Below are 14371 nucleotides of genomic sequence, written 5' to 3'. Positions count from 1 at the left end.
CCAAGGGATATGTCAGAGCCTGAATCACTCAACACATCATTCTAACAATTTCTGAGTCACTTGCGGAACTTTAGAAATTGTTGGTGCATGCTTTACTTTCACGTGGTGATGACTCATTAAGAGAAGCCCTTGCCTGGGCCATGATCAGAAAACCCCATCAAAATCTTCCGACGACTTCTCTATTATATTGATGGTCACCAGGTGCCTTGCAGTCTCAGAAAGAGAATTTCTCTGAACCTCAACCATACAATTCATGATGCTGAATCCTCTCCCTGGCTTTTACTGCACCAAAGACAGATACAAACTTTTTCTAGCCTAACAGTGCCTAGGATTTAAAAATATTATATAGTCCTATTATTGACCAGTATATTACCTTACATTTAATTATATCAAGCCTCCTGCAGGCCTGACCAAAGGTAGGGTGGCATGATGATCGGAGTGTGGACTCTATCTTCTGTGCTCAAATCCTGGCTCTACCAATTAAGTTTTAAATAACCTTTCTGCATCTCAGTCTCCTCATATGTAAAATGGGAATGTGAATAATTTTAATTCCCAAGAGTATGAGTATATGTTTTTAGAATGGTGCCTGGTACAGAGTACTATATAAATATTATTTTGTTTTTGTTAATAAAACTAACGTAACACCCATGATAGGCAGACATTCATGGGTCTTAACAAACTCATCCCTTCAAATGGAAATGAAATTTGACAGAAGTGGTAAACATGGGGCCCCAAACTACTTCTGGGGGCCCCTCTGTCCCCCTCGAACTCCCTCTTATCAACAGGAATAGGGCTGTGTGGGTAGAGCCTGCAGTACCTGCACTCCCAGTCCTGCTGTGGGTCCCGTGACTGCCCACCCACCTGCTCTCCCACGCTCCCCATCTCTCTAAGAGTCAGTATCCCTCCAAGAAAGCTCTGCACCCTCTTTCTCTAATTGCAGTAATACCCATGTGTTTTCTTCAACATCAGGAATAATTATTATAATGACAACTGTGGCTTCAGCCTTCTTGAACTACTTTGAATTCTTCGTCTTCTCCCTTCTCTGAACCCAGTAATAATACTAGTTTAGAAGGTGACTTGGAAATTGTTAATTGGCTGTTTAGTTCTTGAAAAATTGGAAAGTTCTAGCCAAATGGAAAGTGGAGGTGGGGAAAGCCAAATCGGGGCACACAGTTCCCAACATCCAGTCCTCACTACTCCCTGTTCAATCCAACGTCACATATTTGCCTTACCTACCATCTAGGCTGCAAACCCTGGTGTCTCTGTTTCATTTGTTTTGTTATTTTAATCCACAAGAGTATGAACTTGAGCAAAGATATTATGTCTTATTTCTTTTGTATCTCCCAATTTTGCAGCACAAAATAAATATTCAATCAATACTCGGTGATTAATACCAAAATTACCTATATAAAGTATCTGGTTACTTGATCACACTTCCTGTTTCACCTTGCTTAGACAACACCATAGCATTCTAACACCTTACTTGTTCTTTACTAAAGATTCCTGTGCTATGTTCCCTAATTGCTATTTTAGCTTTACATTAACACAAACCAGAAAAATCTACAAAAATCATTTTCCTTCCTGAATCAGTGCCCAATTATAGACACTAAATGGAAGAATTTGAAAAGAAATCTAGAATCTGTTAAAAGCCAATAAACAGGACTGTTCTAAAAGCCGTTGTCTGTAGCTCTTTTAAAACCCTGGCATTTACATTTTCTTCTCCTCTGCCTCTTCTGCTAGACTGTGAGATCCTTGTCCTCAGTCCCTCCGCAAACGCAAGGACTACTGACCCTCAAAACACGTGCTAAGCGAGAAACCCCTGCAGTGAACAGCACACCGCACCAGACACCAGTGGTCAGCAAGGATGGGGGGTGGAGAGCCCATGAAAAAACTCAGAAACAGGACATAAGACACAGTGACCTAACAGTGCAAGTTAACTAGGATTAAATAATAAACCAACTAGTACAAAACTGTTTCCTAATATAGTATGATATTATACAGGTGCTTATTTATTTTGGTTATCTTGTCTCATAAGAGATTTTTTCCCATTTTTAAATCATTTTTTAAGAATATATTTTAAGGGCACTGACTCTTCCAGTTAAACCAAACAAATCCAATTAAATTAAGGTTGATAATTACCTCATGAGGGGACACAGGTCTAGTTACATTGAAGCTTTCTTCAACATCAGGAAGCCCGACATAGATATTAAGATATCTGAAAAGCAAGTTATTCCAGAACCAATTACAGTTCTTCAAAGAACATATAAACAATCAAGCTATTTTCCTCCTGAATACAAGATTGCCCTTTGACAAATGCTTATCTTGCAGAGGATGACAAATTAAAAAATTATAATTGGAGATCTTAAAGTCATAGAACACACAGTTTACAAAGGAGAGAAAATGCTATCAAGTTATCTTTAAAAAAAAAAGATACTGTAAACCTCTTTACAAAACTATTGAAACTATAGCTCCCTACAAATGATACTTAAGGAAAAAAGCAAATGCAAAAGAGTAGCTATAGTATGCTACCATTCTCATAAGAAAGGATGTAAGAGGAAAAAATATATGTGCTCATTTGTGCAAAAGAAACAGGAAGAAGAAAGCAGAAACTAATGAGACTGGTTACCTACAGGGAGCACTGGGAACAGGGTGGGAAGACCTGGAAGGGGAGGGACAATTTTCTGAATAGACTTTTTTCTATAGGTCTAACTCTTACAACCATAATAATGTCTCACATACCCAAAATGGAACACAAACCTTACTGCACTACAAATGAATAATATAACGGCACTGAACAGGTAAGAAAGAAAATAACTAACCTGAGTAACTTTAGAAAACAGTATTTTGATTGGATACAGCAAAGACAGAAAAGCAGTATACAAATATTAGTAAATTTTATTCTCACAGAGTGATGAATTAACAATTCTGAAACTACTTTATGTATATCCTAGGATTGAATAAATAAGTAAATATAGCTCTGTCTACTGAGACTTTAGTACCCATATCTTGGTGTCTAAACACTACTCTCCAATAAAAGAGACTAAAGCTCCTTGGAGAAATGATTGATTCCACGCTGGGACAGGAAAAATACAAGATGAACCACATCTCATGGTACCAGGAAGTAAAGGAGGGCTCGAAAATTCACAGGGGCACGTTGAAAGGATGCAGCAGTCAACTTGATGAATCTCCCTATGGCCAAATTTGGGAAAATGTGAGAAATAAAACAATGATAGTACTGGATTATGATGCATAGAATAAAATAAACATCCATGAGTTCATATTGATATAAATAAAATTACGGATAGAGAGCAAATGAGGGGAAGAAAAAGTTCTTCCTCACAGTAGAATTCTAATATTAATGTAGAAAGAATGATGGAAATAGAAACTTGCCAATAGGTAAACACCACAGCCATTACTGTTGTAGGTAATTGCTACAACAATCGTCAATGCATGCTAAAAGTAGTGGGTAAAGTGCAATGAGAAATAAGATATTTGCATAGTCTCGAAGGATCACCTTATAAGATAGTGATTAATTACTAAAGGAAAAATTGGTAACTTTACAGTGGAGAAACCTGGAAGATACCATCTTAATCAAGTGAACAAAGTTAAAATCACCAGCCGTTAAACATATTGACATCTGTACCCCCTGATATGGTACAGTGAGAATGACACGAAGCATCGCTTCTGTGGTATTCTGGACAAAAAGGCATAACACAATGTAGCCATGAGCAAATACCGTACAAACCCAAATCAAGAACTTTCTACAAAACGACTGACCAGAATTCTTCAAAAGTGTCAAGGTCATGAAAGACCAAGAGAGCTTGAGGAACTGTCATAGATTGGAGAGGATGAAGGAGACATATGACATATGAACATAATGCAGGTCCTGGATTGAATCCTGGACCAGAAAAGGACGTTAGTGGGAAAACTAAGATTTGTAGATTAGTCAACAGTATTGTATCAGTGCTAATTTCCTAGTTTTGCTAATTATGCTATGGCTACGTAAGATGTTAATATTAGTATAAACTGGGTGAAGTGTAACATGGGAACTCCTTGTCCTATTTTTGTAATTTTCCTCTAAAATTGTTTTTAAGAAAGTTTAAACCTAATAGTTTCAGTAACTTTTCACTCATAACTACCTGTTATCCTTAGCTTACCAATTAAAAATTAAGCATTTGATAAATATCTTCCTATTAAACAGATAAAAGGAGAATTATGTTAAGAGTCTTGACAGCAACTACATTCACTACAAAAAATGTCAGACATAATCAAAATAGCAAATTAAGAGTAGTTGATTCCTTACTTTAAGTACCACATAGGGTCAGCATCACTCGTAACCTTTTCATTGGCTTTCATTATTTTCTTTATCTGTAGGGGAAAGAGTAACATGAGGAAAGACTCTGGCTTCCAGTTAATTCTTAACCATATCCTTTCCCAAGATCTGATGCTTACCTCTACATTAATGAAATAGTTAAATGAATCTATATGCTGTTTCACAAGGCCTTTCACCTAAACAGATAAAAAGTAAAAAGTAGGTTAGCAACAAAATAGCGGATTACACAATGGATCTCACCTGATCCATAAATTTTCCTCAAAACCAAAGTGAGAAAATAAATCCATGAATTTTACTTAGCAAAGCTTTACATTTATGTGTCCTCATTCCATTTCTCCTCCATCTTACTAGAACACCCTCAAATTTTCCTCCCTGAAAAACAATCTGACCTTTGGAATTCAAGATATGAGTACCTGAATATACCTAATGACTCCCCATGAGCTAACAAATAAGGCAGGATTTTCTCTACATGCTTTGAATTTACAAAAAAAATCCAAGAAAAAATACAGCAGTTGAGCATCATCTCTTCAACCCTCAAACAATGTCTATTTTCTTTCTTGTCTTGCTCCTATGTAAGCCGTTTTATGATTTCCACATATCTGTCTTTCAAATCACTTTTAGAAGAATGAAGGGAAAAAACAAGGATCTCTATTAAGAAAACCAAAAATAATTGCATTTAAAATTGGAAGCAGAGTGAACATTAGGGACCTAAGATCGATCAGCTGGCAGTGACCTCCTTTCATCTCAGAAGCCAGTATGGCTGCACAAAGCGCTATGAAAAACACAGAAACGATAAACATACAGAATCCAGTCTTAGGATTTAAAGGACTGTAATATATTCATCTTTTTACATTAATCTTCAAACACAATTAGTTCAACACTTCTAGAACACTCTCAACAGACAGATAATCACAGGGCCTTTGCTTTAATTCCACCTCCTTATTCAGGATCTCACTGGCTTACAAAGCAGCCATCCTATTATGAAATAGTCCTGATTGTTAGGGGAAAAATTCACCCTTATAATGATCTGCAGTCTGCCTTCCCCCAGTTTCCACCCCTTGGGCTTAACTGTCTTTTCTGGAGAAAATGCCTGCTCTACCACAGTCTGTTTAGTTATCACATCTCTCTCTCATGTTCTCACTTCCAGGCTGAACAGGCACTTCCACTATTTCTCGCAGGCATGCCTTCCAGACCCTTCAGCAGCCCATGAACTGCTCCTGAGTGCGCTCCACTTTGTCATCACATGGATGCCCTGACTCACCGACAATCCTCCACAGTCTGACCAGTGTACAGTGGGGCTACTACGTACCTCCCTCATTCTGGATAGTTTACCACTGCTATTAAAAAACAAGGTCACATTACAGGCTGATCAACTAAAACTCAAAAGGTAATTTTTATGTTCACAAAAGAACGCTATTAAGTCAAGCACACCCCATTTGGTACTTGTGCAAAACTAAGAGGGACTTACATGAGTCCCTCTTCACTGCTGTCACCCCAACCTAACGTTCCAAGTCTTGATTCTACCTGCCCACAGCACTGCAGCCTCACAAGCTTCAAGTTCCTGTCTTCAGTTACGTATTAAAAATCTTTATATTTTTGTTCTTGGACAAATATATTTCAAGGTGGTCTGAGTAAAAGAGAACCCCAACTTTAAATGAATGAAATAGCTGTAGTCTCATGTCTCTGTTAAGTTCTCTACCTTGTCAACTACAAAGTGGCATTTTCCATTGGCACCTGCCATCTAAGCACTAATATTCTAGTCGACAGTTCAGAAGATTGAAGGTTCGAGTCCCTTCATGGTTGCCATAGTAACTGTCGGCTTAAAAAAAACGCGCAACATGAGAATTGCAAGTTAAGTTTTATTTGGGGCAAAATGAGGACTGCAGCCGGGAGACAGCATCCCAGATAGCTCTGAGAAACTGCTCCAAAGACGCAGGGGGTAAGGTCAGTATATATGTGATTTTGGTGAAGGGGGAATACATGCAATCAAGCACATATTTTTTACAGAAGGTTTCTCCTAGTCTCGTGAAGGTTACTGCTAGTCACGAGGAGCAGACGTCACCATGAAGGATATTAGTGCTTTTCTAGATATGAGGAGATACAAGAATTGGGCTCATAAAATTGGCTCCTGAAAATATCTAACTATCGGGCTTCCCTGGTGGTGCAGTGGTTAAGAATCCGCCTGCCAATGCAGACAACACGGGTTCGATCCCTGGTCCAGGAAGATCCCACATGCTGCGGAGGAACTAAGCCCGTGAGCCACAACTACTGAAGCCCGTGTACCTAGAGCCCGTGCTCCGCAACAAGAGAAGACACCACAGTGAGAAGCCCGTGCACTGCAACAAAGAGCAGCCCCTGCTCACCACAACTAGAGAAACCCCGTGCACAGCAACGAAGACCCAACGCAGCCAAAAATAAAAATAAATAAAATAAATTTTAAAAAATATATATCTAACTCTCTGAAGACCTGTTTTGCCAGTTTTTCCCAGAGCACGCAGTGCCTCATTTCTGCTCTCCACCTGAACTCCTTTCAGGGGGTGTTGAAAGTCAGCAGCTGCAGTAGCACATGATTTAATCCTTGTAGAGGTAGATGGCAAGTGCCAATGGAAAATGCCAATATGTAGTAGACAACGTCTTCTTGGACCACATACCACCAACTGTCTCCTCTTTTTTGAATCATAAATCCTACCCCTTCTCCTCTGCTTATGCATATATATATGTATATATATACATATATATATATATATATATATATATATATAGTTCCCTTTGAAAAAGAAAAAAGTCATAATTAAAAACAACAACAACAAAAAAACTTCCCTTGACCTTACTATCATTTTATTTTATTTTTGGTTACTTAAAACTTCTTCAAGAGCTTCCTATTGCTGTTAGAAGAAAAGCCAAAATCCTTCACATCAAATTCCTTAACCATAAAATCTGGTCAGAAATCTGGCCCTGACAGCTTCCCAGCTTCAACTCCCAGCACTCTCCCCTCTGCCTATTAACAGAAAACTAAGTTGGACAAAACTCTACTCATTTTTCAACTCTTCATTCTTTCACTTAGTGAGATGCTTCCAACATTCATCCATGTTGTAGCATATGTCAGCACTTGATTTCTTTTTATTGCCAAATAATATTCCATTGTATGGATATACCATATTTTATTTATCCATCCATCAGCTGATGTTCATGTGAGTTGTTTACACTTTTTGGCTATTATGAATAATGCTGCTATGAACATCTGTGTACAAGTTTTTGCATGGACATATGTTTTCATTTATCTTGAGTAAATACCTAGGAGTAGAATCCCAGGATCAGACGGTAACTATGTTTAACCATTTGATGAACTGCCAGGCTGTTTTCCAAAGCGGCTGCAACATTTTACATTCCCATCAGTAGAGCGTTAGGGTTCTGATTGCTCCACATCCTCATCAACGCTTGCTACTGTCTTTCTTTTTTTGACTATAACCATCCTATTGTGTGTCAAGTGGTCTATCATTGTGGAACCTGCTACTACTCAGCATAAGCTCTTTAAAATTGAAATTCAATAATAATAGGAACCTTATAATCTGTAGTTCCTCTGTCTAGCCACTCACCGGTTCCAGCCAAGCAGACTGGACTCTGTTTCCTACAGACCCCGTGGAGGCTCCTCTTGAGCACTTTTATTAAGCCATGCTCCCTGCACCCTACCCTTCAGCTCAGTTAATTCCTTTCCTCTTAAGATGTGGCTTACATCTCACCTCCTTTGGGAGGCCCTCTCTGACCACTTGTGGCATCACTCTTGCCAACAGCACTTTGGTTTGTATTATTCATGTGCCATGCTACAATGTATACTACTTCCTATCTCTAAAATAAGATTAGCAATCCCCTAACTAGTATTTTATAGATAGGGATACTGCCTTATAATTTCTTGTATTTCTAAAACCTAGAAAAGCACACAGTTGTACAAAGTCAAAAAATGATGGTGAAAAAAAATTAATTTTAAAAAAGGCTTATTTCTTGACTCTTCATTGGAAAAACAACTAATTATTATTAAATATTAATTACCTTTAAAAATGCTGGAAGCAGCCGCCATTTTTCCTGTGAATCAGAACAATAAAAGTATCAGAACTCTGTGCTAGCAATCACAATATTTTCATAAGAAGTTATTTTAATGTACCCAAAATGACTTACTTCATCACAGTAAGCAAAAGAAAGTAAATGAAAACAAAAAGAACAATTTTGACATTGCAGCCACTTTTATGGCAATCATATATGTGCTGTGTACATGTATACAAACATGTACACACACAAGTATATATAAACCACAGATTTCTTGAATAGAATGTACTTTAATCTCTTCTTGGTCACTCAAGATGCCAAGTACTTTTCATCTTTATTTTATTCTCATGACACTTCCTGGGTAAGCAGGGTTTGCCAGTTTGAGGAAGGGTAAGTTTCAGAGAGTCTGGTGTGGAAGCTAGGTCTCTCAACACAAAGGGAGTTCTTTCTCCCCCTTATTTTCTCTCAACTAGTGCCTGGTCAGAGCTCAGGCTGCAGAAGGATATCACATGGTGTCCACCTCCTACTTTAAATGGCTGCAAACTGCCACACTTCTTGAGTTCTCAGGCCTGCTCATCACACCTTCCTGAGGTCGTAAACAGCCTACCATGATAAGACTCTTCATGAATGGTATCTAATCTGCTAATGGGAAATTTGACAAACGGTTAGACCTGAGTCTTAAGTAAGAATACATAGTTTCTGAGTAAGGGCCCCAGGATCATGTAAGACTTTCCAAGAACTGTAAACTTTTTTACTTGGAGTAACAGGAGAAGCATTGGAAGGTTTTGAGCAAAAGAGTGACAAGATGATGTGACTCATTTTAACTGGATCACTCTAGCTGCTGGGGTGAGAACAGGCAAGGTTAGAAGGAGGGAGATCATTTAGGAGTTCACTGCAATACTCCAGGCCGATAACAATATGGGTAGTGAGAAACTGCTGGCTAGGAAACTCAATGTGAAGTTAGAGCCAACAGGACTTGACAGTAGATCCGATGGAGACTCTGAGAGAAAGAGGAGTTGAGACTGACACCTTCGAGTTGCCATTTCTGGAGATGAGGAGGATGCTGGATTTCTGGATGCTGTCAGAGCAGCAGGTTTAGGTGTGCAGGGGTCATCAGGAGTTCGGTTGGGGGCATGTTAAGTTTGAGATATCCATTTGTCTATTTGGAGATGCCAAATAGACAACAAATATAGGTCTGGAACTTGGGAAGAGAGTGGCCTGGAGATCTAAATCAGGGAGAGGTCAGCAAATGGATGGTAGTTAAAGCCGTGTAACAGATGAAATCACCTACAGAGTATATAGGTGGAGAAGAGTTCCATGAAGTGAGATCAAAAACACTCCAACATTTAGAGATGAGAGCAGAAAGCACATCTAGCAAAGAAGACTGAGGAATGGCCTGAGAGGGAGGCAGACAACCTGGAAAAAGTAAAAACATTTTTCAAGAAAAAAGGTAGGTGGGGGTAAGGGGTATGTAGAAAATCTCTATACCTTCCTCTCAATTTTGCTGTGAACCTAAAACTACTCTAAAAAAAGTCAAATGTTAAAAAAAAAAAAAAGAAGTGAGTCTGGCAAAACTCATCTATGATGATAGAAATCAAAAGGTGTGGTAGGGCACAGACTGAAAAGGGAACTTTGTGGGATGCTGAAAATGTTCTATATCTTGTATGGGGTGCTAGTTATTTGGGTATACATAAATGTCAAAATTAATGTAAATGAACACTTAGTACTCATGCATTTTACTGTACGTAAATCTACAAAGAAGAATGCGAGAAAGATCAGAGAAGACTATATGAGGAGAGTAGAAAGATCTTGAGGAGATCTGGGGGGCGTGGGTGGGGAGAAACAGGTTAGAGAAGTAAGCAGTGGCCAGAATGAGAAAAGGACTCATATAAATATGGTAAGGACTTTAGATTTTGCCCTGAGAGCAATGGGCAGACTGAAGAATTTTAACCAAGGGAGCAACGTGATCATATCTGCCTGTTTAAACTGATGGCTCTGGCTACAGAGCAGAGAACAGACTGTTGGAATGGGACAACAAGTCAGGAGCCTAGGAAATAAGAGGTGACAGTGGTTCAGACTTGGAGAACAGGAGAAATGAAGTTTCAAAATTGAGTACATTTTGTAGTTGGGGGCCCTTAAGATGGGACGGTGGATTGGATGCAGAGGACCAAAAAAAGGAACTGTTATTCCTGAATCAGAAGACTGGAAATGTAGTACTGGTCCCTTCACAGCTGTGCAAATTCAGACAAGAAACAGAAATCCTTTAGCCTTATTCCTTCAGCTCTTTGGAGAAGCGGTCCAGTCAGCAGTTAAGGATGAGGGCTCTGGAGTCTGACTGCCAGGGTCCAAAATACAGATCAGCCATTTAACAGCCTTCTGAAATTGGGTGAGTTACCTAACCTCTCTGGGCCTTAAAAATCTTCATTGGCAAAATGGGGCAAAAATATTACTTGCTTCAGATGATTAAATAACATAATGCTCGTTAGGCTTGAACAGAGCTGGCACATATGTGCTCAGTAAATGCTGGCTCTTAAATAGCTGTTCAAGAGCTAAAAATTCAGATCAACTATACTTCAATTAAAAAAAAAAAAAGTTAAAAATCCAGTATTGCCCAATGAAGATCAGCAGTGTATTGCAGGCACGCACAGACTGAATCTAACAGACTGATTGTAATTCCTTTATTTGCCGAATAATTATTAAAGAAATAGATTTACTGATCCTGTCGGCCATTCTCCTCCTTAAACTTGTCAATGGCATCCCAGGCCTCCTTTAGATGTCTAACAAAACCTTTCATAATCAGGACCCTTATCTGTCACCCTTAATCTCTCCTCTACTTTTCTTCACTCCAGTACTACTGGATTTAATTCCTTAAAAACAGATGGTCTTGCCTCCAGGCTTCCAGTGTCCTGTTCCCTCTACCTGAATCTCTCCCTTGACTATTTCTCCACTTCCCATCCCATGCCAACTAAGATTTTGAGGCCCAGAGAAGTTATATGTACCTTTGCAGAAAATAAAATTACGTCAACATCTGAACTTCATTAGGCAGCTCACTGTAGGGCAGTTATCCTTAACTCCTGAGAATCTGATGAAAGCTACGGGGCTACTCCCCCGAAAACACCTAGGCAAAATTTGGAGTAAATTTTCTCGGCGTTTAAAATACTCCTGCAGCCCAAACTTGAGTTCCGGGTGAAAAGGAGAAATTACTAGCCTGGGATTCAGACGATCTGGTTTTCCCACCACAGCCAGCTGTGGGACCTCACCAAAGTGGCTTAAGCTCCCTGGACCTCGTTATCCCTTTATAAGCCGTCAAAGATGCAATACGTCCCCCAAGGTGGGCGAGAGTCAGTCTTCCCCTGACAACACACGAACACGAGAATGCTTCCAACCCGAGAGCCGTGCGCGGGGCCGCTAGGTCTGTGCGGCGGCTGACATCTACCCTGAGCTTGACCCTTGCACGCACAAGCGGTGGCCGGCTGCGGAGAGGACTCGCGCGCGGAGCCCCGAGCACGCGCGGAGTTCTGAGCATGCGCGGGAGCCGCGGCCCGCCCCGCTCCGCGGCCAGAGCTCTCCGGGAAACGCCTCCCGAGGACGCATCCCAGCCTCTCTTCCGCTCCCCGCGTGCCCTGCCCTCACCTCTACAGTCGCGATCGGCGCAGCCAGCTGCTCCGGGGTCAAGTTCCCAAACTCCTCCGCAAGCACGTCCATGCTGTTCACGACGAAGCAAGGAGCAAACAAAACCCTCACGCGCGCGTTCGCTGCGTCAGGCAAACTGCTGTACCCGTGCGCAGTGGGAGAGCGGCGCGCGGTGGCCTAAATAGTCCCCAACGCGCAACTTAATTGGAGGCGCGGAAGAAAGGTTCCGCTTGCTCTCGGTCAGAACCTGCGGTTGAACCCGGATGTGGCTGAGGCGGAGCTTGGGAACTGCACCCCCTGGTGTCGCTCGGAAGTCTCGCCTGGGTATTCTTAAACCTCAATGGACAGATTTTTTTTTTTTTTTTTAACATCTTTATTGGAGTATAATTGCTTTACAATGGTGTGTTAGTTTCTGCTTTATAGCAAAGTGAATCAGTTATACATATACATATGTTCCCATATCTCTTCCCTCTTGCATCTCCCTCCCTCCCACCCTCCCTCTCCCACCCCTCTAGGTGGTCACAAAGCACTGAGCTCATCTACCTGTGCTATGCGGCTGCTTCCCACTAGCTATTTTATGTTTGGTAGTGTATATATGTCCATGCCACTCTCTCACTTTGTCACAGCTTCCCCTTCCCCTTCCCCATATCCTCAAGTCCATTCTCTAGTAGGTCTGTGTCTTTATTCCTGTCTTACCACTAGGTTCTTCATGACCTTTTTTTTCCCCTTAGATTCCGAATATATGTGTTAGCATACTGTATTTGTTCTTCTCTTCCTGACTTACTTCACCCTGTATGACAGATTCTAACTCCATCCACCTCACTACAAATAACTCAATTTCGTTTCTTTTTATGGCTGAGTAATATTCCATTGTATATATGTGCCACATCTTCTTTACCCATTCATCTGTCAGTGGACACTTAGGTTGCTTCCATGTCCTGGCTATTGTAAATAGAGCTGCAATGAACATTTTGGTACATGACTCTTTTTGAATTATGGTTTTCTCAGGGTGTATGCCCAGTAGTGGGATTGCTGGGTTGTATGGTAGTTCTATTTTTAGTTTTGTAAGGAACCTCCATACTGTTCTCCATAGTGGCTGTATCAATTTACATTCCCACCAACAGTGCAAGAGTGTTCCCTTTCCTCCACACCCTCTCCAGCATTTATTGTTTCTAGATTTTTTGATGATGGCCATTCTGACCGGTGTGAGATGATATCTCATTGTAGTTTTGATTTGCATTTCTCTAATGATTAATGATGTTGAGCATTCTTTCATGTGTTTGTTGGCAATCTGTATATCTTCTTTCTCCAGCGGACAGATTTTATCAGTTATCCCACAATCAAGACCAACAACGCGTATTGTCATTTTAAAAATAATTCAAAGAAAACGGTAAATGGATAATTTGCACAACTTGAGCCACCGAGGCATAGAATTCATTTAATTTAGCCCCAAACTACACATTGTGTAGTATGGAAAAAATAGGAAATTTACCAAATGCCTAGTAGGAGGGGATTGGTTCAAAAATTAAGGTACATGTGTGTGATGGCCTATTATACAATCATTAAAATGACCACAAAGTGAGGAGGAGTTAACTTACCTAGAGAGAAGAGCATAACAGGACAGTTATTAAGATAGTGTTATATTCTAAAAGGGCTAGACAGACGATCCAGGAGTAAATTCCAGCAGAAATTTACTATGAAAAGATGACATTTTAAATCAGCAGGGAAAAGATGGCTTATCCAAAAAATGATGTTGGAGCTGCTGATTAGCCATTTAGAAAAAAAATACATCTAAGTAAATCCTATACGGATTAAATATTTAAATGTTAACAAAACCTGAGAAGAAAATATAAAGTGAATAAATCCATAACATTGAGCTGTGGCCACCTTCAAGGATAGCAATATAGTCAGAAATCATAAAGGAAAATATTCATAGATTGGATAATATAATTCTAGCCACAGTTTTATGATTCCACGGAAAATTTTAAATTTTCTGAACAGATGGTTAAAAATCACCATGAATGGTTTTCAAGAAATACAAGTTGGCAGAAGAGAAAGGATTGGTATCCCTAATTTAAAGTGAACTTACAGGGACTTCCCTGGTGGCACAGTGGTTAAGAATCCGCCTGCTAGTGCAGGGGACACGGGTTCCATCCCTGGTCTGGGAAGATCCCACATGCCGCGGAGCAACTAAGCCCGTGCGCCACAACTACTGAGCCTGCGCTCCAGAGCCCGTGAGCCACAACTACTGAGCCTGCACGCCGCAACTATTGAAACCCGTGCGCCTAGAGCCCGTGCTCGGCAACAAGAGAAGCCACCGCAATGAGAAGCCCGCGTACCGCAACGAAGAGTAGCCCCCGCTCT

At 40.4% G+C, this 14371-nt stretch overlaps 1 protein-coding gene across 2 annotated transcripts in view; it reads right to left on the bottom strand.

The window, feature by feature from the left end:
- POLR3B (RNA polymerase III subunit B) overlaps window positions 1-12253 on the bottom strand; it is a 114661-nt gene extending 102408 nt beyond the window's left edge. Inside the window, exons 1-5 of one of the 2 annotated variants that reach the window (XM_068560984.1) lie at window positions 12008-12253; window positions 8381-8413; window positions 4453-4509; window positions 4304-4368; window positions 2140-2215 (exon numbers count right to left, since the gene is read on the bottom strand). In XM_068560984.1, the coding sequence (XP_068417085.1) occupies window positions 2140-2215; window positions 4304-4368; window positions 4453-4509; window positions 8381-8413; window positions 12008-12079 (303 nt within the window). In that variant the 5' untranslated portion in view covers window positions 12080-12253. Of the gene's footprint in view, window positions 1-2139; window positions 2216-4303; window positions 4369-4452; window positions 4510-8380; window positions 8414-11582; window positions 11846-12007 lie in introns of those variants that run through there. The other variant, XM_068560985.1, reaches the window with a different exon arrangement.
- Between the last annotated feature and the right edge of the window lie 2118 nt (window positions 12254-14371).

This window comes from Eschrichtius robustus, chromosome 13 (assembly GCF_028021215.1).
Source record: "Eschrichtius robustus isolate mEscRob2 chromosome 13, mEscRob2.pri, whole genome shotgun sequence".
In the NCBI taxonomy this organism is placed as follows: domain Eukaryota; kingdom Metazoa; phylum Chordata; class Mammalia; order Artiodactyla; family Eschrichtiidae; genus Eschrichtius; species Eschrichtius robustus.
This window is presented reverse-complemented; position numbering and strand designations above follow the sequence as displayed.